This window comes from Papaver somniferum, chromosome 3, assembly GCF_003573695.1.
Source record: "Papaver somniferum cultivar HN1 chromosome 3, ASM357369v1, whole genome shotgun sequence".
Classification (NCBI taxonomy): domain Eukaryota; kingdom Viridiplantae; phylum Streptophyta; class Magnoliopsida; order Ranunculales; family Papaveraceae; genus Papaver; species Papaver somniferum.
Window position 1 is genome coordinate 160,746,473 of NC_039360.1, and position 23,659 is coordinate 160,770,131.

Here is a 23,659-nt window from a genome sequence, read left to right on the forward strand (position 1 = left end):
CTAATCCTTAAACAAGACTAGATACACTTTACTTCAACGTAAAACTCTCCCAGAATCTCTAAAAATATATTTGAAAACTTCACAGAGAACACGTATTCTGTTTGGACTTTGATCGCTTCTCCCAGCCATTCCAGCCCAAGTTGATCGATAAAATCACTTGCATACGATCTGTTTATTCTTAACAGGCCTAGCCCAATTGATTTCAGGGATTTAATCTCCCTCAAAACTGCCCAGAAATCCAACAGAGAATTATCAGACGTGAACTTAGTTTTCCCGCCAAATTCCATTATTTGAACTTTGAATGTGGTGTCCCCTTAACCAGACCTGGTGTCCCTTTAGCAGCTGCTTGGAAATGGGTCACCCCTTAGTAATTAGGTTACCCCTTATCCAAAATCAAGGGTCCATATAGCAAGTTTCCTCTGGGGCATTTTCCGCACTTTTTTTCGGGGTTCCTCCGGGGTATTTCTGGGGTACTTCCGGTACACTTCTGGGGCGCTTCCGGCACTCTATCAACGGAGGTTCAAACGCCGCATTTTCAGCCAATTTCGCCGCAAATCCTTATTCTTCTGAAAACACCTACAAATATATAAAATAACCAAATAAGTACAAAAATGGGTGCTAACACTATATACAATTGAGATATATTAGACACATAAATGCGTCTATCAAACACCTCTATGCCAAGAAAGTAATGCAAATCCCCCATATCTTTAATAGCAAATTCCGATCCCAGATCTCGAATGAGATCATTAATGGATTGTGGATCCGAGCCTGTGACTATAATGTCATCTACATAAACAAGTAGATATGTAATCGAAGATGATGTTTTTAAAACAAAAAGAGATGTATCCGCCACAGAACCCTTGAACCCAAGAGCTAATAAATAAGTACTCAACCTCGAGAACCAGGCCCTCGGAGCTTGTTTAAGACCGTACAAAGACTTATGTAATTTACACACATGAGTAGGACGATTCGGATCCACAAAGCCAGGGGGCTGCTTCATATAGACGTATTCATCTAAGCGGCCATGCAGAAATGCATTCTCAACATCTAGTTGCTTTAAGGACCAATTATGCATTACCGCAATAGAGAGAACCAGTCTGATAGTGCAGGGTTTGATAACCGGGCTGAAGGTCTCACTGTAATCAACACCCTCTCGTTGATTAAAACCTTTCGCAACAAGCCGAGCCTTGTAGCGATCAATGCTGCCATCCGAGTTTTGTTTTACACGAAAAACCCATTTGGAACCCACGATATTCATACCAGGCAGTTGTTTAACAAGTGAGTACGTACCATTTCGGATAAGAGCATTGATCTGGTCACCCATTGCTGCTCTCCATTGTGGTAATTTACAAGCCTCCGTGTAACAGGAAGGTTCCATAAAGTCGGAGTCCAACAGGGGATGTTTGGTGGCCAAGAGACTGAATTTCTTGGCAGGCTTCACTATTCCGGACTTTGATCGTGTCTGCATGGAGTGAGTAGGTATTGCTGCACTGGCATCGATATCTGCGGGAGGTTGAGACGAAGAGAGCAATGGAGTGGATGACGCTGTAGACGCTTCAGCAGGAGAGCCAACAGGAACTGATGACGCTGCAGACGCTTCAGAAGACAAAGTTGCAGAGGGCGACGCTGGAGAGCCAACAGGAACCGAGGCTTGGTGTGACGTAGCAGCAGATCCACCAGGAGATGTAGCAGTGGTAACAGGAGAACTATGACGTGAATTTTCAGCATCCGGTGGAGTAGAACTTGTAGTATTCTCAGCAGAAGTAACAACAGCAGGCTCAGGTAAATTACGGGAAGCACAGCCAAAAGACGTATTTTGAAAAGGTGAATGAAGAAAAACACTTGTGTCAGATGGAAGCATACCTTGCGATGACTGGGTTCCTTGCTGCTGCTTGGCCTTGAAAGGGAATGTTTCTTCAACAAAACGAACATGACGAGAAACATATATGCGTCCACTTTCACGATGTAGACAAAGATATCCTTTGTGTGCATTGTTATATCCTATGAACACACACGGCAAAGACCGAGGCTCTAGTTTATTGGAGTTGTAAGGACGTAAACATGGATATGCTAAACAGCCAAAGACCCTAAGAAAAGAGTAGTCAGGTTTTTTATTGAACAATAACTCTAATGGAGTAGCAGAGACACTCTTAGATTTTGGTAGACGATTTATCAGGAAGCAAGCTGTTAGAAAAGCGTCTGACCAATAAGAATAGGGAAACGCCGCTTGGAAAAGAAGTGCTAAACCAGACTCAGTGACATGTCTAATTCGCCTTTCAGCAAATCCGTTTTGTGCAGATGTATGTGGACAAGTGAATCTGTGCTGAATGCCAGAATCATTCAAATAAGAGGTGAACTTTTTGTACTCTAAAGCATTGTCAGACTGAAAAATTTTGATCCTGTGATTTGTCAGATTTTCAACTTGCTTTCGAAAGAGAATAAATATATTTAAGGCTTCAGAACGTTGAACCATTGGAAAAATCCAAGTATAATGGGAATAAACATCCATAATTAACAAGTAATAACGAAAACCAGTTCTAGACAATTTTGGTGAAGTCCAAATGTCAGACACAACTAAACTCAAAGGAATATCATAAGAAGTACTACTGTGAGAGAAAGGTAATCTCTTACTCTTGCTTACATGACACGAATGGCAGTAATCAAAAGACTTATTCGAAATAGGTAAAGAGAATCTACGACAAATGCTTGAGACAGTTCTTATCATTGGGTAACCTAGACGTTGATGCCAAACTGGCAGAGTTGAAGCAACATTCACTTGAGGTTTTATAATATGATCCAGCTTGTTCAAGTCGTCAAAAATGTAAAGACCATTCCTATTCAGGCCGCGCAGCAACAACTCCCCCGTCATATTGTCCTTCACAAAAAATTGAGAAGAGTGAAACTCAAAGAACACATTATTGTCTTTACAAAATTGTGAAACAGACAGTAGGTTTCTGTTGATACTCGGAACACGGAATATGTGATTTAACGAAAACACCCTGGAATTAATAGTAAATGATGCATTGCCAACATGAGAAATAGGAACACTATTACCATTCCCAACTTGTACTTGTTCAGTCCCGTCATACTCATGAGGTATAGACAGATTTCTGAAATCCGATGTCATATGATGTGTTGCGCCAGAGTCAGTCACCCAGTTATTGGTTGTATCCGATCTTGGAAGAGCAATATAAGCAGCTGGATTTTTTGATTTAGAAGTAGAAGATTTCTCATACCGAAACCAGCATCTAGGAGCCTGATGACCATCCTTTTTGCATATCTGACAGGGTTCCTCAGATGTATTGATTGACTGCTGTCCACGTTGTTGCAAGTTGAAACGTTTCTGCTGATTGTTGAATTGGTATTGTGGATTTTGATTGCTGAAGTGATTCTGTGAACCACGGTTTTGCTGGTGCATCTTGGAACTTGATTTGAACTGTGGTGTGTGTCTGGAGACAGCTACATTGACAGCCGGTTGTTGGATGGAGGACAACTGCTGTTCAATTCTCATATCAAAGGTGAGAAGATGGGAGTAGAAAGTTTCCATATCCATGTCATCTTTTGTACTCAGAGCCGTGACAATGGGATCATAGGATTGATTCAAACCATTACTTATTGACTGCATTTTTTCATCATTGGATACATCATATCCGGTTGCTGCAAGCTGTTCAAATAGGTTTTTAGCATCAGTTAAATATGTTTTGAGGGATTTGTTACCTTTGTTCATAGAATGGAGTTGTTTCTTGAGACTCATCATGTGAGCTCGTGTTTTTGGAGCAAAGTAGCTTTCTAGTTTATCCCATACGGCTTTGGCAGTATCCAGACCACGTACATGACACAGAACCTCCGGTGTGAGTGTTGAATTGAGCCAACCAACAATGAGAGAGTCCTGTGCTTCATATTCTGTATAGAGGGGATTGATTTCATCTGAATCAGGGAGAGTTTTAGGTGGGATTGCTTTGCTGCCATCTATAAAACCAGTTAAACCATATCCTTTTAATATTGGTTTGAATTGGGTTTTCCAGAGAGAGTGATTTGTTTCTGTGAGTTTTAGGGTGACTAGGTGATGAGTGCTAAAAAGTGCATATTTCTATATTTTTTTCTTGGCATTTAACTCATCTTTTGTGCATTAATTCTACATTTTATCCCATATTCTGTATTTTCATTGTTTTCAAGAATAAATATTTTTCTTACTTAATTTTGCATTTTTAGGTAATAAATAAAGTCTGGATAACTTGCGGAGCGGAAAAGAGCTGAAGAGTGGTGAAAAGCCGGGAGGAATTACACAAGGAAGCCGCGAAGAATGTTGTGCACAAGACCAAGAGGCTAGGAATGGGCTTGAAGAAGAAGAATTGTCCTTAAAGAAGATATGGGATTGGCATACCCAAGGCCCAAAGCCCTTTCTCAAACCCATTTCCACTATCCAAGCCCGTCTCGGATTTCAGCCGTCAGATCGAAGCATTTCAGCATCCTACGGTCGCTCCATCATCGCACATCAAACTCCGAAGCTCCCGCTTTACATCGCAACGCCCATCTCCATCTTGGGCCGTCCTTTTCGTTGCATTCCTCCATCCGACGGTCGCTACCCACAGCCTCCCATCTCACCGTTGGATCCACCTGCCATCGTCACATCCCACAGACCAGATCGCGAAACGTCATCCCTCGCTGAAACCGCTCAACACTACAGTACCAAACACCCTACACCTCTACCAAACGCCCCCTACCCCAAACTCAGTCGACCTCTTTCTTCTCCACCTTACCCTGCTGCAAAACCACCTCTCCCTGCAACTGTCGCCACCACCTTCTCCCTGCCACAGCCACCCTAGTTCCGCCACCATCATCACCCTATCGACCAACAACCAAAACCCATCTCCCCCCTAGCCCTCTAGTTCCCTATTTTCTCACTTTTTCACGCTTCTTTGCCTGAACCCCTAGGCGTGAAAAACTGATGAATTAGGTAACCTAGAGTTGCAATTGGCGCATGAGAAGAGGTCAGGGAGCAATTACAAAGCATGGGTCGACGATTTCAAGGATCAATTTCAAAAAATTAGGTAACCCTAATTCAACTGATTTTTGGGGAAGAACCCTAATTTTGTAGTTTTGGGAAATTGGGTCTGTGGGTATAAATATGTATTGTTGGGTTGTGTTAAAGACATGCCCGGATTAGACGGTGCACCAAGCAGTAGTTCATGTTTGATTTTATCTTCATGATGATGTTCTAATTTCATAGTTAGGGTTTAGATGAAACCTTTAATCTATTGCTAAGTTTCATTTAAGTTCTGATATTGGTCTTGTTGTGCTATAATGTTGTGGATAAATTATCTTGTGCACTTTACATTTTGCTCTCACAGTGCATGTCATGTATGCATTGTAGTTAGAACACCACTGTGTGATTGTGCTGCAGCTCATACCTTATTGATATTGTCAAATTCTCTGACTAATTGTGCTTTAGTCAGACATTTAGTGCTTAGGATTGATATTTTAGCTGTGATAAGGATATCCCTTAGGATTGTTTACTCACCTAAGTAATTGATCTGTGGTTAGTTGTTTTGTGAGAAGGGCAGCTAATACTAGGATTAGATAGTTATCTTAGTGATACTAAACCTTCCTCCTGAAACCACCCTTTGATGAGCAGCAGGCATAGAACCTCCACTGCCATCTAGTTAGTCAGTTGAGCCTAGAAGCTCACTGATATCTATACAAGGGACAAGAACATCATTGGGATTGAATTGACTTAGTATAGGTTAAGCGGTGGATTCGACTTCCCCAGCACCTTATCTATCTGCTTGTAGGTTACTCTCTGCTTTCGCTTTTGTTATTTCAGTCACTATCATCATCTTTGTCGTATCGACACAAACCCCCCTTTTTTTTGGTTACTCTCAATTTGAAACAGTAGTAGTTAAAACCATAGATTCAACTACACACACCAAGTCCCTGAGGACAAACCCCTTCTTACTCCACCTATCTACAACAACCCTGTATACTTGCAGGTGTAGTTGTAGGTTCTTTTAAAACCACACCAAGTTTTTGGCGCCGCTGCCGGGGACTTGGTTGTGTTGTGTTGAATTTTTCTTGGATGTTTTTGCATGTTAGTTCATTTGCATCACTGCATACTCTTTTGCATATTGTTTCATTCTAGCATATTCATCATGCATTGCATTCTTGCATTTTAGTGTAACTTGCATTAGCATCTCTGCATCTTGTCCTGCATCACTGCATATTTTCAATTTTCTGCACCTCTGTAATTGCAACTTAGCACCCTGTGTTAGCTGCAGTTGTCTGTCTGTAGTTAGCTGCATATTTCTTTTTTTTATCTGCTACTACATCATCTTAACTGCTACTGCATATTGGTCATTGGGTCATTGTCATCTTGGTTTTGTACCAACTGAACTCTGAAATTTGCTGCTGTGAATGCCTGAGTTGTGTACTGAGTTAGCAGTGTCATCTTGAATGCCTGAAATTTGTTGTTGTGAGAACTAATTCTCTCATCTGAAATTACCAGGTAGTTGTGAGGCTGAGAAGAAACCTCTGGTGCTGATATGCTGCTGTGAAGCCCAAATAGAGCTGAGCTGCTTCTCCTGATCCTGCTGCTGCTCCTGATCCTGCTGCTGCTATTGCTGCTGTGCTCCTGTTGCTATTCCCTGCTGCTGCTGCCTGCTGAAGCTGGTGTAAGATAAAGCCCAACTGGGCTGTAAGCTGCAGAAGGAGAAGAAATTGAACCAAGCCCAACTGGGCTGTAAGCTGCAGAAGGAGAAGAAATTGAACCAAGCCCAACTGGGCCTTGAGTGTTGAAGCCAAAGCTTAGGATGATCCAAAGCCCAACTGGGCTTTTGCAACCAAACTGAGCAGCTGGGCTGTGCTTAAGCAAGTAAGCCTAAACCCATTAAGAGAACCCAACCTGTGGGCTTCCATTTTTAATTTGTGGGCTTGTAATAATTTTTTCCATTTTTTTTTGTTGGGCTTGTAATTTAAGTTAACTTTTGGGTTTGTATTTGAGCATTAACTGTGGGATTGTCCCTATCAAAATTTTGGGTTTCAAAAACCCAACAAACAACCTAAACAAGGTTAACTGAACCTACCAACTCAGCTGGGCTTCATTAGTTTCTGGGCTTGCTGAAGTCGTTAGTGGGCCGTGTACCCAAACTCTAGACCGAAAGTTGGGCTCTGTTTCACAACAGTTCCCCAAACCCATTGCCTCACCAAAGCACAACCAAAACAGTGGGCTTATCCCCATAAAAACCAAATGTTTCCCATCAAAAACCAAATGTTTTTCATTCCCATAAAAACCAAATTTTTCCCAAAAATCCAAACCCATTAAAAACCAAATTTTGGGCTTTGTAACATAGTTACTTAGCTTTTGAGCTCAATCATGTCTAGATCTTGGTCTACAGTTGGGGAATACAACAAATCCCTTAGAGAACTTGCACGTGGACATACTTCACGTTATGAACCTCTCATAGATCATGATGTCAATAGTCATAGGAATTATTATGGACATTTTCAAAGTCCAGAGCCTCAATACATGAACCCTACTGACTATTCGCACATGCATCGTTTGCCACAACGTGAAAATGAACATTTTGCTAGTGCCTCACTCACACAATCATCTCTTGTGGATCAATTAGAAGCTAGGATCGCAGCTTTAGAAATGCAATCACATGAGGAATCTGTCACATCTAATTTTCTTAGGCAACCTAAAATCTATGCATGTCCCGCATGTGGTAGTTTAGACCACCCTGTTGAGAATTGTCATATTTTGCATAATTTTAGGCAATCTTGAGAAAATCCAAGGTATAAAATGCCCATAAATTGTGAGAATGGTAGTCATTGGGACCATAATCAATCCTTTGAGGGTTGCGATCAATCTTTTATAAACCCTAATGACCATGCACACATGTACCAATCACCACAATTTGAACATGAAGAATTTTGTACCCCCATGAATTTAGACTCCACCACAGAAGCTTTCAGACTCAGTGAGCAAAACTTCGATAGATCTACATCACGAATTCAGGCATATTTAGATCAGATTTTGCTTCACCTACGAAAGGAGGAAATTCATGAGGAAATGTATGTTGTCCCGAATGAAGTGTCTAGTCCCATTCATGTAAATGATGTTGAATATGAACCTAATTTAGAGGAACATGACTCGACTAATGACACCACCAATGTTAATGAGGACCAATATGCATGCTACCATGATGATGATTATGATGATATGTTGGAAGAACATGAAAATATTGTGGAACCTGTTGGTTCAATAGCATATGGCTTCTCGCCCTCGACCTTCATGAATGTTGTTCTTTCTAATACTCATTGTAATTCATATGATTTTGATATTGACATGGGATTCGTACAATTATTCTGTGAAGATGAGCATGACATAGGAATAGTTGAATCTTCTGTAGACACTAATATGCATGAAAATATATTTGATGTGTCTGATTCTCTACCTAGGTCACATTGTGATATTTCTCCTGATTTGCCGATGCATGAGAATGAATTTCTTGATGATGTTGATGACTCTGATTGTGATCTTGCCAATTTGTTTGATGATTGTGAGCATGTTGTGACACGTGTAGAAGACTTAGGAGATGTTGATGTGATTAGTAATGATGTGCCTATCGTCCTACATAAGTCACAATCTGATGGCCTTCCACCCAACCTAGATTTGGTTTGTACCCATATTGTCAAACCGACTTTTCTGAAAATTCCTAATCTAGGTTTGGAACTGTGTGCTTCCCAAGTCCTCTTGGACTATTTTGCTTCTAAGTATAATACATTTGAGGAACCACAGTTGGAATTAGCATGTTTGCCCGTCCCTAGCACAGTTCACTTTGAGCTAGACCTTGTACATGATGAACCCCCAAAACTGCGAGATTTTGTTTCCAAAATTTTATCCGTTGAAAAATCCAGGTTTGGGGGTAGCTCATTTTGTTTCACAGTTTCACTTGCGTTTTATCATATTATTATTGTGTGAAGCTGTTGAAATCTACACTTTGTCTTTTGGGTTGATCCTCAACTCTTTAGATTGTTAGTGTATGGTGAATTTTTGTATATAATCCAGTAGATAAAATTTCTTAAAAAACCTTTTTTCCATTTGTATATATTTTGCTAATCCAATATGATCTCGGCTGAAATATGTTGGATTTTGCCTTGAATAACGGAGTTTTAATTCTGCTTTCGCCGAAATCGGGTATTCTCTCTCCTTTTACTCTACTCAGCATGTCCCTTTCCATATGTTGCATTTAATTCTTTCCATATTTTGAAACATTGAGGACAATGTTTAGTTTAGGTTTGGGGGTATAGAGTAGATACCATGATAATATGCTATAATTGAAAACGAACTCCTTCTTCAAAAAAAAAAAAAAAAAAAAAAAAAATTAAAAAATGAAAAATCATAAAAAATGGAGCTCATTTACCTTGAAATGTTGACTCTTGTGCAAATATGTATTTTTATTAGGAGTCTTAGTCTAGATATTTAGGCACCCTGATTCTAGCACAATTCACATAGTGATAAGAAATTTGCACGCGCACGATCTACCAATACATGTATGGCCTCGATCTTCAAGGTGTTTGATAGGAAGTTACGATTGCCAATCACTTTAGAATACTGAACGAAACTTGACTAGCTTGTTCTTTGGTTGGTTGGGATAGAAGGTGGAGGTTACATTAAGAAAGACAACCATCGAATTTAACTGGGTGCATCAAAAAGGGCTACCTCTTGCAAAGTGTCATGTAATTTTGTTTCCTTTTGTATATGTATCAAAAGTGTTCTCCTTCAAAAAAAAAAAAAAAAAAAAAAAAAAAAAAAAAAAACGATGTATATATTCAGAAAAAAATATCAGAAAAATACAAAAAAATCAAGTATTTATCAATTCCATCATCTCTTGTTCCAAAAATAAAAAGAGAATAGTCAATGTAAATAAGAGTCATGTAAATAGTCATTTTGTTGTAATAAGCAAGGAGGGTGTATGCCATTGATGTACAACGCGAGTAATTGTGAAATACCTCCAACTCATTCACAATTCTCGTAAAGTCCGGACAGCTAGCTAGATTTCGACCTCAGTTCTTAGCCTGAGAAACTATCTCTTGGTGATTAGTAGTCATAACTTCAGATCTTTCTTTACACATGTGTAGATACACTTTACACTCTTATCACATGTCTTTTTTGTTATCAGTGCTAGGATTGTGCCTTCGATAGCTAGATTGACATCTCCATTTTGCTGTGAGCTTAAACTGTTTTGCACATGTCACATTTGATGGAATCTGAGCTTATATTTTGACCTAGAACTTTGTAGGTACGTTCTAAGCAAACCTTCACGAGACTTCAACTCGTCCACTAGGGACACTTAGTGGTTTAAAAGGCTTAGTGCATACGCTAAATGCATTCGAGAGACCAGCGACAGTGGTATAGGTAGGATTTCCTTAGTTTTGTTTTACTTGAGGACAAGTAAAATTCAGGTTTGGGGGTATTTGATGAGTGCTAAAAAGTGCATATTTCTATATATTTTTCTTGGCATTTAACTCATCTTTTGTGCATTAATTCTACATTTTATCCCATATTCTGTATTTTCATTGTTTTCAAGAATAAATATTTTTCTTACTTAATTTTGCATTTTTAGGTAATAAATAAAGTCTGGATAACTTGCGGAGCGGAAAAGAGCTGAAGAGTGGTGAAAAGCCGGGAGGAATTACACAAGGAAGCCGCGAAGAATGTTGTGCACAAGACCAAGAGGCTAGGAATGGGCTTGAAGAAGAAGAATTGTCCTTAAAGAAGATATGGGATTGGCATACCCAAGGCCCAAAGCCCTTTCTCAAACCCATTTCCACTATCCAAGCCCGTCTCGGATTTCAGCCGTCAGATCGAAGCATTTCAGCATCCTACGGTCGCTCCATCATCGCACATCAAACTCCGAAGCTCCCGCTTTACATCGCAACGCCCATCTCCATCTTGGGCCGTCCTTTTCGTTGCATTCCTCCATCCGACGGTCGCTACCCACAGCCTTCCATCTCACCGTTGGATCCACCTACCATCGTCACATCCCACAGACCAGATCGCGAAACGTCATCCCTCGCTGAAACCGCTCAACACTACAGTACCAAACACCCTACACCTCTACCAAACGCCCCCTACCCCAAACTCAGTCGACCTCTTTCTTCTCCACCTTACCCTGCTGCAAAACCACCTCTCCCTGCAACTGTCGCCACCACCTTCTCCCTGCCACAGCCACCCTAGTTCCGCCACCATCATCACCCTATCGACCAACAACCAAAACCCATCTCCCCCTAGCCCTCTAGTTCCCTATTTTCTCACTTTTTCACGCTTCTTTGCCTGAACCCCTAGGCGTGAAAAACTGATGAATTAGGTAACCTAGAGTTGCAATTGGCGCATGAGAAGAGGTCAGGGAGCAATTACAAAGCATGGGTCGACGATTTCAAGGATCAATTTCAAAAAATTAGGTAACCCTAATTCAACTGATTTTTGGGGAAGAACCCTAATTTTGTAGTTTTGGGAAATTGGGTCTGTGGGTATAAATATGTATTGTTGGGTTGTGTTAAAGACATGCCCGGATTAGCCGGTGCACCAAGCAGTAGTTCATGTTTGATTTTATCTTCATGATGATGTTCTAATTTCATAGTTAGGGTTTAGATGAAACCTTTAATCTATTGCTAAGTTTCATTTAAGTTCTGATATTGGTCTTGTTGTGCTATAATGTTGTGGATAAATTATCTTGTGCACTTTACATTTTGCTCTCACAGTGCATGTCATGTATGCATTGTAGTTAGAACACCACTGTGTGATTGTGCTGCAGCTCATACCTTATTGATATTGTCAAATTCTCTGACTAATTGTGCTTTAGTCAGACATTTAGTGCTTAGGATTGATATTTTAGCTGTGATAAGGATATCCCTTAGGATTGTTTACTCACCTAAGTAATTGATATGTGGTTAGTTGTTTTGTGAGAAGGGCAGCTAATACTAGGATTAGATAGTTATCTTAGTGATACTAAACCTTCCTCCTGAAACCACCCTTTGATGAGCAGCAGGCATAGAACCTCCACTGCCATCTAGTTAGTCAGTTGAGCCTAGAAGCTCACTGATATCTATACAAGGGACAAGAACATCATTGGGATTGAATTGACTTAGTATAGGTTAAGCGGTGGATTCGACTTCCCCAGCACCTTATCTATCTGCTTGTAGGTTACTCTCTGCTTTCGCTTTTGTTATTTCAGTCACTATCATCATCTTTGTCGTATCGACACAAACCCCCCTTTTTTTTGGTTACTCTCAATTTGAAACAGTAGTAGTTAAAACCATAGATTCAACTACACACACCAAGTCCCTGAGGACAAACCCCTTCTTACTCCACCTATCTACAACAACCCTGTATACCTGCAGGTGTAGTTGTAGGTTCTTTTAAAACCACACCACTAGGTGATGAATCTGGATATTTCTCATGCTGTTTGTTGTGGCTGCCATTGTTGGTTTTTTCTTTTTTTATGTTTCTTTGCGGAAGTGTGTGTTGGATCGACTCGTGATACCAACTTAGAAAAGGAATTTGGTGAATATCTTCCACACATAACCTGTGGAGATATGCTTCTTATTTATATTAGGAAAGATAATAGATTTGTTACAGATTTAGAATATATCCTAACAAACATAAGAAGAATTCAAAACTGTTTAAAGTCCTAGTTTGTAGCCTATGGACTAGAGTTATTGAGAGTCTTTGGGAAGACTTGGTGTGTTATCTTAGTCACGTACTAACAGATAATGACTTAGGAGAGAATAAGTCATTTCGATGGGGGGCTTATTCGTGGTAAAGATGAACACAACCTAAATCTCAGCTTTTATAAGCGACGAAATAGGTATGAGAGGAGAAATCATTATGCTAAAACTGATTCATTAGTGTTGTTGTATGTGAATTTCGATTCTCGTGACTCAGAACCAATATTACATCAATCTCTTCTATTATCATTTTGCGAAGAAAAATTTTGATTTACAGAGAGAGTGAAGCGATAGAGAAGACGGCTAGCTTATGGTTTGAGGAGAATGTGAGTGTGGATAGAAAAAGAAAGCTTTTCAAGTAACTCTTTTTATGAACCCTGATTTTGGGCATACCTAAATCTTTCTAGGGATACAAAGCAGTAGTCATAACTTGGGTGACCTTATAAGAGGTACCCTATGGGTAGTTTAATTACTTATATGCCCTTAAATCTTTTAAGTTACTACTATATCCCTAATCCTAATACAAAAACCTATAATCAATCAACCTAAAATCAGTTTCATTCACCTTCTTATTCCTCTCCACAGCAGCCGAACCCGTTCATCTTCCCCATTTTTTTTCATCGCATCATCGCCGAAATTTGATCGTCGGTTCGTGAAAAATTAATCGACGATTAAACTCATCTATATAATGGGTCGTCGTAAGCAAGTATCTCGTTTTAATCGATCAACTGAACAACCTGTTGAAGAAGAAGAAGATTTAGAGAGTGAAGAAGAAACTGAAAATCAACCACAAATCCAACCGGAAGAAGAGATTGAAGAAGAACCAACTCCTGAAATGAGAATAAGAAGGTTAGTTCTACAAACCCATCTCATATTTGATGTTTTTGGTTGGTATGATTGGTTTAATTCGTCAAAAACATGGTTTGTGCAGCGGTCACAGGGTTGGGTTCGGCGTAAAATCAAGTTTAGATTTTCGCCCAACTGTTCTTCAAACTCAACCCTGAAAATGCATATGAACGATTCGGCTTAAAAGGTATATCAGTTTTTCCCAAACCTAGTGACATAGAGCCTTGTATTTATGATCGGCTTATTCGATGGCATTAGATTTGCGCCGAATTTGTGTTGTGGAAATTTCATAAATTTTGCATGTGTATAGGATCGGCTCATATGATAGTACTAGTTTTGCGCCGATTAAATGTTCTTTCAATTTCATAAGTTTTGCATGTGTATAGGATCGGCTCATATGGTAGTACCAGTTTTGCGCCGAATAAAGGTTTGAATTCATAATTTTAGGTTCGGCTTATTCGATAGTATTGGTTGTGAGCCAAACAAATGAGACCGGCTTATAAATAGTTTGTGGTATGAGCCGAACCACTCTCTGTGTATGCTATCGAAAATTCTAAGACATGGTTCGGCTCATATGTGTTATTTCGGGTAAGCCGAGCCTTCATATTTGTTGAAAAGTTTTTGGCATTCCAAATCCATATTTCGTATAGTTTGTATCCCTTTGTTGTTCAAAGTAGTCTTATAACTTTCATACTTGTGTCAGGACCAATGCATCTAAAAAGAGGAAGAAGATGGAGGTAACACCTTCTACTTCTAACACTCTCGATCCTCGAGGAGGAGGTAAGCAAAAATTGGGAGCGGGAGGTAGAGGAGGCATTTTAGAAGAAGAAGCTGAACAAGTAAGAGTTGAAAGACAAGAAGAAGGAATAGCTGAAGATGAAGAAGTAGAAGGAATATCTGGAGATAATAATCAAGAAGTTCATCAAGAAACACAAACCCAAGGAAAATCCAAGAAAGACAATAAAGGTAAGAAGGTGGCAGATTCCGAGAAAGAGAAAAACGTATCAGAACAACGGATTACTGGTTTACATATTCCTGATGAAGATGACGTAATTCCACCTCGATCAGATAGTTTGCCTCATGGTCTTCCGGAAGATGGAGGAAATGTGTTGATTGTTTATGTCTTCCGGTAAAATGACAATTTTGAACAAATACAATAACAAGTCTTCTATCCTTTACACCATCATGGAAAGGTTTTGTTGGAGGTGCGTAAGTAAAGCTACTACCCGTCCATGCGAAACAATGTACGATGCAATCGAAGGTCTCTGCTATTAAAAACCCACAAATGGGCATTGACATCCAATGTTCTTCGGTAATGATAAAATCCCCATGAAAACGACGTTCGAATGAAATGTACTCCGCTGCCACCCCTGCATCTCCTCTTGGACCTGTTCTCATCATTGTCTTATAGAATTCTTTGTTTTTACGTAGGGTTTGTAACAATCGTTGCCGAATATAGTTCACTTCATTTTCAGGGGGCACCGGATTATTCCCTTCCTTAAAAGGACCAAGTTGTTCCGCCGTGACGTAATATCCACAATTTCCATCACCTAGCATGTCGTCCGTTGCTATAATATGCTCATGAATTATTGGCGATAGATCTTCCAAGTAGTTATCGTATATAAAATTGATAGGCCTCAAATACTTACCGGACTTATCTCTTTTGGGTCCTCTCATCCTACCAATTTCATGTAAGGTCCTTTTCTCCTTTATCTTAGTTTGTGAAGGATACATCTTAGCCTTCCCCTTGACATCCTCTTTACCACCCTTTTCTTGTGACGGACAATCATTATCATTCACCTCTTTATTACTTGTTTCGACTTTTTGAATACTAGGACGACCTCGTTTTCTTGGAACTTTGACTTCTTCCTCCTTCATCAACTTCTCAATTTTCTTCTTTGCCTTTTCATACCTTGCACCATGGTAGTCAACGTCAGATGGATCTCTTTTATTAGCTAATAGTTCCTTGTCGGCTTGTCTAGTTTGAAAATTATTCATTTTCTTACTCTTCCTACCTTTCGGTTCACTCTTCTCCAGTTCCAAAATATTTTCTTGGGTAAAAGGATACATGACCGGCATCATGTTGTCCCATAGGATTTTCTTTTGAGGTAGGGACATATTCCTATACATCTCCGCCATCTTTTTCCCATTTTTCGTGTCCTATATCTCTAGATCATCCTCGTCGTCTTCGGTTGGGAGAGGATCGAAGCTTAACTGTTTCCAAAAATGATCAATATTCTCAAATGGTATGATACCATCGTTGTACCGAAGTAGGTCTTGGCGGCATGGAAGTCCCATAGATGTCTTCATTTTACAAACACACTCTTCCTCCAAGTTAGTGCCTAATGTCTTAATCAAATCCACTTCTTGCATCAACAAGTCTATGCATAGATGGGAGACTCTATAAGTTAATTCCCGTAGCCATTTACTACCATAATCGCGGCTTTAATTCTCACAACATCACTTTTGAAATATTCATCAATTGCATCAAAAAACGTGACAAAAGTGTCAACACATCCAAAAAGGTTCTTCTTCAACCGATAATGAGCCGACTCTACCATACTTGTGGCTTGGTTGTCGAAGTGTTTGTGTCGATTTGTGAAACAACCCACGAACCTTTCTTTATTAGGTTCCAACACATCTTTGACCAAGTAAGTAATGACATCGGGGTAGTCGGTCTTCCAATGCTCAATAAGCATTTTAAAATTTTCTTCATAGACATCCTCGGTGATTGACCATACCAAAGCTTCCCATCCGCCTTGGAAAGAATCCCACAACATATCATTATGTTCATATACTTTCAAGAATTCCTTTTTTTTTCTTTACTCGTGTCTCCAACAATAATTTAGCAATATTCTGTAATTCTTTCAACTTAAGTGGTTGAAGTTTCGATTGGCAATTTTTCCTCACATTGCACCATATGTGAAACGTACAAAGAAAATTGAATGCATCCGGAAATACCTTCTTAATAGCATACATCAACGATGAATCTTGATCGGAAACGAACACTTTAGCAAGAGCACTGATAGACACATTTTTGTGTCTAATTTGTCCTCAATGTTTCGTATTGTTAGTACTCATTTTCGTACTTCTTATGGTGTTTTGTGTGTTTGTAGGTATTTTTTGGAAATCAATATTGTTGGAAAATTCGGCTCGAAAAACCACTCGGAGCACCCTCGGAGGACATTTGCTATACGAACCCCCAATTTTGCTAAGGGGCACCCACGGCTATACGTAGCCCAATTTTGTTCACGACACCCATATTCATCTTTTTAATTCTGAAAAAGGGGGTAAAAATGGTTCTCACCTGAAGAATTTTTGTTCAAAATTGGAAGGCATTGTAGAGAGACTCAATGGATCAGATTGATAGGAGGGACTCTATTAAGGTTAACAGGAAGGATATGGTTGATTTCGTCAGTTAAAATTGACAAGATACCTCGCAAGAAGAAGTCAGAGCAACACGTACACCGTAAGAGATATTCACGTGATTACAGCAAGTTTTACGTGTGCTTCTCATGTTTGGATATCACTTGGTCTCTGAAGAAGAGTGGAGAAGTCAAATAAGGAAATTTCAAAGGCAGCAAACGTGTAGGAGAAGGATTTTTGGAAAGAAAATATTTCGAGAATATTGCCCTTCACTGCCGAATAAAGAGAGATTACTGTGTGTTATTACGGAGAATTTTCTTCGCCTGTTGAGTATAAATATCATCATGGGGTAGCAGAGAAGGGTGACGGAGAGTCTGGGAGATTACAGAGCATCACAGAATCGAGAAAATCAAGTTGTAGAAATCACCATTTCTGCTGCTGTGAAGAACACGAAGAACAAAAGACCCACAAAGACAGTCGTTTATCAACAGTGACAACGACAAAGAGGTGAGGGTCGTATGCTACAACATCAGTGACAGTTTACATATATCGTTCTCTGTAACAGTTCGGTTTGTAACACTTCTAAATGTTACAAACCCGGTTTTTAATAGTTTTTCTCCATTTCATCTTTGTAAACATCCTTTGAGCAATAAAAATGAATTTTGAGTGTATTTCCAACATGATGATGAGCTAATTCTCCCACAACCAAGGAAATGAGGAAGCTATTCACGCCTGAATAATTGGTAAGTATTCTATTCTCTCTAATTTATAATTTATAATTTATAATTCACTCAATCACTGCTTCACAGAGTTTTAAATTGTTTGCATGATTTTCTTAATTACTTGTGATTCAATTTGATAGGTTATACTTTATTTAGATAATCCATGTTTAAGGAATACAATTAATGTTTGAGAATATGCCTGATTATTTGTGAATTAAGAAATAATGGACTTAGAAGATAATTAGAGTTTTGGACTATTTACGATAACTTATTCATGTGTGATAGTGGAATCAGTGTCTTGGATATTTTTAATATCTTGAAATCAATTTTGCAATAAGTTTTCTATTTTCAAGTTTTATAAGTCTAAAATCTTTTGCTTTCACAAGTCTTAACGAACCTATTACTACTACAAAAACTTGAAATCACATCAAGCACCCTCCCGGAAGATTAACTTCAATTGTTCTAACCCGTTTTTCAAGAAACAAAAAGCCACGGTGAACGGTGCCTTTGTCGAAGTATGCCCCATATTTGTCTTCAGTTTTTCTTTTGCGTAACTGTAGAGATTTTCATGAGTGGAATCTCGAAGGTACAATGAGATAGAAAAATTATAAAGAGTAATTGAAGATGGAATTTCTTTTTTTATGTGAAACAATCACTAAAGATCCATGTATGATTTGGTTGTTTTATGTTGGTATTGAAATCTTAAATATCTTGAGATCTACATTATTAGAGGGAATTTATTGTTAGAGGCAGGTGAATGCAATTTTTCTGATGAAGAATCACAACTACCCTTACAATCACAATTACAAGGATAGGTGATTGATTTTAACTTCACAGATGCTTGTTGTCTATTTGGGATTTAGAGTTACAACATAGATCCAGCCAATCATGGCTACAGCTTTGGCATTGAATTGTTGGATATTGATATCTTCCTTCACTTCGTCTTCAGCCCTGCAGCATCCTTCAACATCAACAAATTAAGCCTTCTCAGCATTCATTTGAGCAGAATTCATCTTTGAAGCCAAACATTGGTTTCCCTTTTCAAATTCAACCAATTTCTTCTCTAGTAATGACTTCTCTTGAATCAACATTTCCGACCGAGTTTCCAACTTCTTCATTTCAACAACAATTTCTTCCTTCTCTCCTTTCAATTCCTTGACCATCTTCTCCGAATCAATCAAACGTTTCTCGCCCAATAAACCTTGAAATGCTTCATCCCTTTCCTTGTTTTCTTCTGCGACCTGGTCTCTCAGCATCTTCTCCAATGAAGCCAATTCCAATTTCAACAGTTGTTGTTTCTCTAAAGCGGCACTGTAGCCATTCTCCAATTCATCAACTTTCTTTCTCAGCATCTCATCCAATGAAGCAATTATTTCAACAAGCTCCAGAACATGTTTCTCCAAATCATGGATTTTGGCCAACTGATTTAGTTCTCTTCTTCTCAATATTCTCCTTGTGCAATACAATCCTTTCCTTGTCTTGTCTTGCTTCAAATCATCAAACGCTTTCAAAGTCTCAGCCAATTTCTCCTCGACAGCCTTCATATTACTTTTTAAGGATTCTAGATTTTTCTTTTCTTGGAGTAGCTTTTCATTCTCCATTTCTACCTCACTGAGTTTCTTCTGAATCGACGCTGATTTTCAGTTTCAGATTCTTAGATTTCTTAACCTGAACATCGAATTTCTTCTCAATTTCAGAGACAACCTCTTTTTCACCAACCAGATCTCCATTAAGAAGACCCACAGATATCTTCAACTTGTTAATTTCACCTTGCAATTCAGATCTCTCTTGCAAAACACCATCAAACTTCAATTTAATCCGTTGGATTTCATTTAATTTTTCTTTAATCTTCGTCTTCATCAACTGATTTGCTTCTTTCAAATCAACTGATTTGCTTCTTTCAAATGAACTTTAACCTTTTCTATTTCCTTCAAGTTCCTTGTGATTGTTTTAGGGTTTTAAGATAAGATTTGGAGATAAGAGGCTAGGGTTTTTGCTTCAAAATTAGCTTCCTCAATCCTCACCACATATGTCGGTGAGCAAATACGTACGGTCGGTTTAGACATCCGATACAGCCGTCACATGAAATGAAAGTTAGCCCTAATTTAGGGAATCCAAACTACAATACAGCCGTTGGATCAAGTAAAAGTTAACCCCAAATTTAAGGGACAGATTACTAGGGCATCCAAATTGTGCCTCACTTGTGTGAGTTGTGAAAGGAAGAAAGAAGCCCTAAAACACACAAAACAATAGTTCCCTTATCACGGATCATGGCAGTATCTTAATTTTTTGATTATTAAGGAAATAAATAAGCGAAAAGGAAATCTTGTATATCTGCTTGCTTAGGATGGGAAGAGTCATTTTGGAAATGTACACTGATGAAGATTGGGCTATATAAGTTGACAGCATTTTGTAGATACTCATACACAGATATGCAAATATCAATGTAAATTGGTTTTAATTTATGATTGATTACTCATTTAACCTGCTCTTTTTACAATACAAACCGAAAGGAACTCAAGAGTAGGAGACTAAATCAAATCTCACTAATGAAAAAAACTAAAACCAAGATTTGATCAACTTCTATAAATCTTGGTGCTGCTGAGAGAAAATTAACATTTTATAAGTCAGTTGGTTATTGCAGAATTGATACAATCAACCCTGACGGCCTACATCCTATTCTCATGCAGCAGACGGCAGAGATTAACAGATATTTTTGTTCTTTGTTTTAGGGTTAGAGTTTGGATTTTTATTTGTTTCTTTCACCACACAGCTGGATCTGAAGGCGGACAACCATTCTAGTTTTAGGGTTTAGAGATAAATCTAGCCCGTTCATTATAGGGATTTAGTCTAGACGGCTGTGATGTATTCTAGGGGAGCTGTGGATACTGAACAAAACATACCCTTAAGAAAAACAGAAACCTGGCGTGGCTTTCATGTCTAATTTGGGGGCTAATAGGGGAACAGATTTTTTTGGGGGTGTACCAAAATTGCATTTTGGTTGGTACACCCCCATTAGTTTCCTATGATTACTAATAAAGGGCCATGTGTCCGTCAAACCTATTTGGCGACTTTTGTTGACATACAATTTTAGGGCTTTTCAATGTACGGAAAACAAAATGGTGCTTCAAGTAGTGATCTGAAACCCTATCTCCCTTAGCCGCCACCTCCCTTTACTCATTGTTAAGGTTTCTAATATGTTCCACAACAGTAGAACAAAGTCTTGAAATCTCCTCTATCCTTACATCACTTTTGATTTTCTTCTTCGTTGAGCAATTATGGAAATCGCTAAGAGGTACTACTATACCAAATAACTTTTTCTTTCCTTTTATTCTTCGATGAAAAAGGATTCCAGTTACTTATATTTCGGAGTATGTTTTGGTTTCCATAAAATTGTGTCTTTATTTTTGTCAATCCATAAATTTTAGGAGAAAATCAAGGAAATTGTTTTGAAAATCTTATTGTTTCATAGGGATCTGACGGTTGGAACAACAATTATCACGACGAACGATGAACTTGGCACTTTAATCGCTGCGGATGGTCAGGGTAATTCAGTAAGCGGTGCTGAGGATATTGCTAGATTGGGTCTGTCCTCTACCACAGACGAATTGAAGGTAGCAAAAATTCAATTTGGCTTGTATGCATCTGTTGCCGGGTTCAATGGTTGGACTTTGCCTTTGATTGAGGAATTCAAAAATCTGGTAACTGTTCTTCTTTGTTGTTTTCTTGATTGACTAAATCGAATTGGAGTTATGGATTTTCTTTCTTCATATTCTGAAAATCTCGATTTAATTTATTTTTCCAGGGAAAAACCCCAAAACTTAACATTGAAGACTGTGCAACTTTGGCCAAAAAGTTTTTTCTGAATAGGAAATATAAACTCAATCCAGATAAGTGGTCGTATCTTCCTGAAAATTTTGATATTCAAAGAAAAGCGGCTAGCATTACTTTCTCATCCTATGGTGGATTTGGAGAGAATCCCAGAAGAGTAATCAAGGTTCAGAGATACACCAATGGCTTTGTGACCAAGAAAGATGTCTTAAGAGTATCAGAATTGAAAACTAAACTAGTGCCTGAAATGAAGAAATGTTTCAGAACCTTTTCTTTCCAAGGTTCCGGTGGTGATTATGCTAGAAAGGTTCTTTGCAGCAAGAGCCGTGTGTTTGAGTGTGGGAAGAATGTGCGACGTCGATTGGACGAAATCTTAAAGGCAATGGCATATTCTTGCTTCAAGGATCCCAAGACTGGAAGAATGATTACAGGTTTGGATTATGTTTTGTTTTATTTTATTGTTGCTGTTGTTATTATCGCATATAAGCTTAGGTGCTATAGGCTGTCAATCAATGACTATGTTTATCAATTCCTCGTTTATTGTTGTTTCAGTGTTCCATCTCACTGATGATGGAACAGAAGTGTTGTATGAGAAGAATGCCGATGTCCTAATGCACAAGTATCGGGATTTTCTGACTGAAATGGAAATTAAAGAAGAAGGAAGGGTAGAAAGAGTTGAGGTAATGAACTATCATTTAATGTTGGCACGTGCAAATATTCAGATGAGAAGAGAGGCAGAGGAAGCAGCAGTAGAGGCAGCGGCAGTGCAAGTGAGTCTTAAAAGGAAAAGAGACACAAAGGAATAGGGTTTGCAGTTGTTGGTAATTTGTTTTAGTTTATCTCTGAAAATTGCGAGCAAGAACTATCATGGAGAACTTCTCATAGATGAAATAGGAAGATTATAGTCATTTCCACGTCTATTTTGTTTGAAGTTACTGGTTCAACTTGTACTTCTTTTGCAAATCAACTAAGTGAAGTAACAACTTAAACACCCTAAATAATAGGGTTTGACCTCAGTTTTTGTGGCAAAGTTTATCTTGGAAAAAATAGCTTTTAGTTCCTTCAATTTTCATGTGCAATCTTTAATATTTAATTCCTTTTACACCTATTACTCTCTTTATAGTGCTATTTTGCTTTAATCGTTTATAATAGCTTTTAGGTTATTGCTTGTTGATAATTGGCTTTTGTATATACATGTTAAGGTTTAACAAAGAATTATTTTATTTCTTTGGAAATTGTGTTTTTTTTTGTCTTATTCTACCGTAAATTGGTTTTTTTTTCTTGCACTAAAAATAATAATTTTTGTTTTAAAAGAATGCAGAATCTCATGACTAATAATGATGTTGTTCTGAATTTTCCTATTAGAAACAAAAGCCGACTGAAATGGGGAAATAAGCGAATTTAGCAGAGGTTTAAGTGTATTGGTTAAAATCTTGGAGATAATTTTGTAAATTGAGTTAGCTAAGCTAATAGGCTTGAAATCATTAGGTGTAGAAGGATTAGAAACCTTAGGAATTAAAGCTATAAAAGTGTAGTTTAACTGCTTCAGTAAGAATTTAGTCTTGAAATTTTTTTGTATGTGCTCAATAACCTGAACAAAAACAATATCCCAATTATCACGGAAAAACCCTGTCGGGAAGCCATCTGGACCAGGAGAGTTCCATGGCTCCATACTTTTGATAGTAGACAAAATTTGACTAATTATTGATTATTTCAATATGCGCTCTAGATGCAGATAGGAGCATTATGGATATCCGATATCCGAAAATACCATACACTACTCAAGTTTGGTTCAAATTTGAATAATTATACTGTAGTTTATTGCACTTTGAATTATTAACCGACTTTTTATTCGCATAGTTCATAATATCTGATCTTCTTAATCGGTTTTGCTTCGGTTTAATCAATCCAAACCAGGCCATCTAACTATGTTATTTTGGATTTTCTTAGAGATGTGATGATATTCCAAGAAACCGAGTCTCTGAGTTAAAGATTAATGACTAGTTGTGCTATCACATGCTTGAATTTTAACAAAGGATCATATTCTAGTAGTGTATTATGTACCACAAGTTCCATATTCCTTGGGTTAGCCGGACCAACAAATAGAAGATACAATACCATATTTTATACACGTACGTACAAAATATAAACCTTTGTTTAAA

The 23,659-nt window shown here is 38.4% G+C and overlaps 1 protein-coding gene across 1 annotated transcript; it reads left to right on the plus strand.

Annotated features, from left to right (window-relative positions):
• The first annotated feature begins 20,804 nt into the window (after positions 1 to 20,804).
• LOC113361779 lies at positions 20,805 to 22,560 on the plus strand. The gene is made up of 4 exons (XM_026604911.1): positions 20,805 to 20,961; positions 21,139 to 21,367; positions 21,472 to 21,928; positions 22,050 to 22,560. The coding sequence occupies exons 1-4, from the start codon at positions 20,945 to 20,947 to the stop codon at positions 22,301 to 22,303; spliced, it is 957 nt and encodes a 318-aa protein (XP_026460696.1). The 5' UTR covers positions 20,805 to 20,944; the 3' UTR covers positions 22,304 to 22,560.
• Positions 22,561 to 23,659: the final 1,099 nt, after the last annotated feature.

Excerpts from the sequence above, each read along its gene's own strand:
- LOC113361779 (XM_026604911.1), top strand. Across the intron at positions 21,368-21,471 it reads TTGAGGAATTCAAAAATCTG|GGAAAAACCCCAAAACTTAA; the intron begins GTAACTGTTCTT and ends TTATTTTTCCAG. Across the intron at positions 21,929-22,049 it reads GACTGGAAGAATGATTACAG|TGTTCCATCTCACTGATGAT; the intron begins GTTTGGATTATG and ends TTGTTGTTTCAG.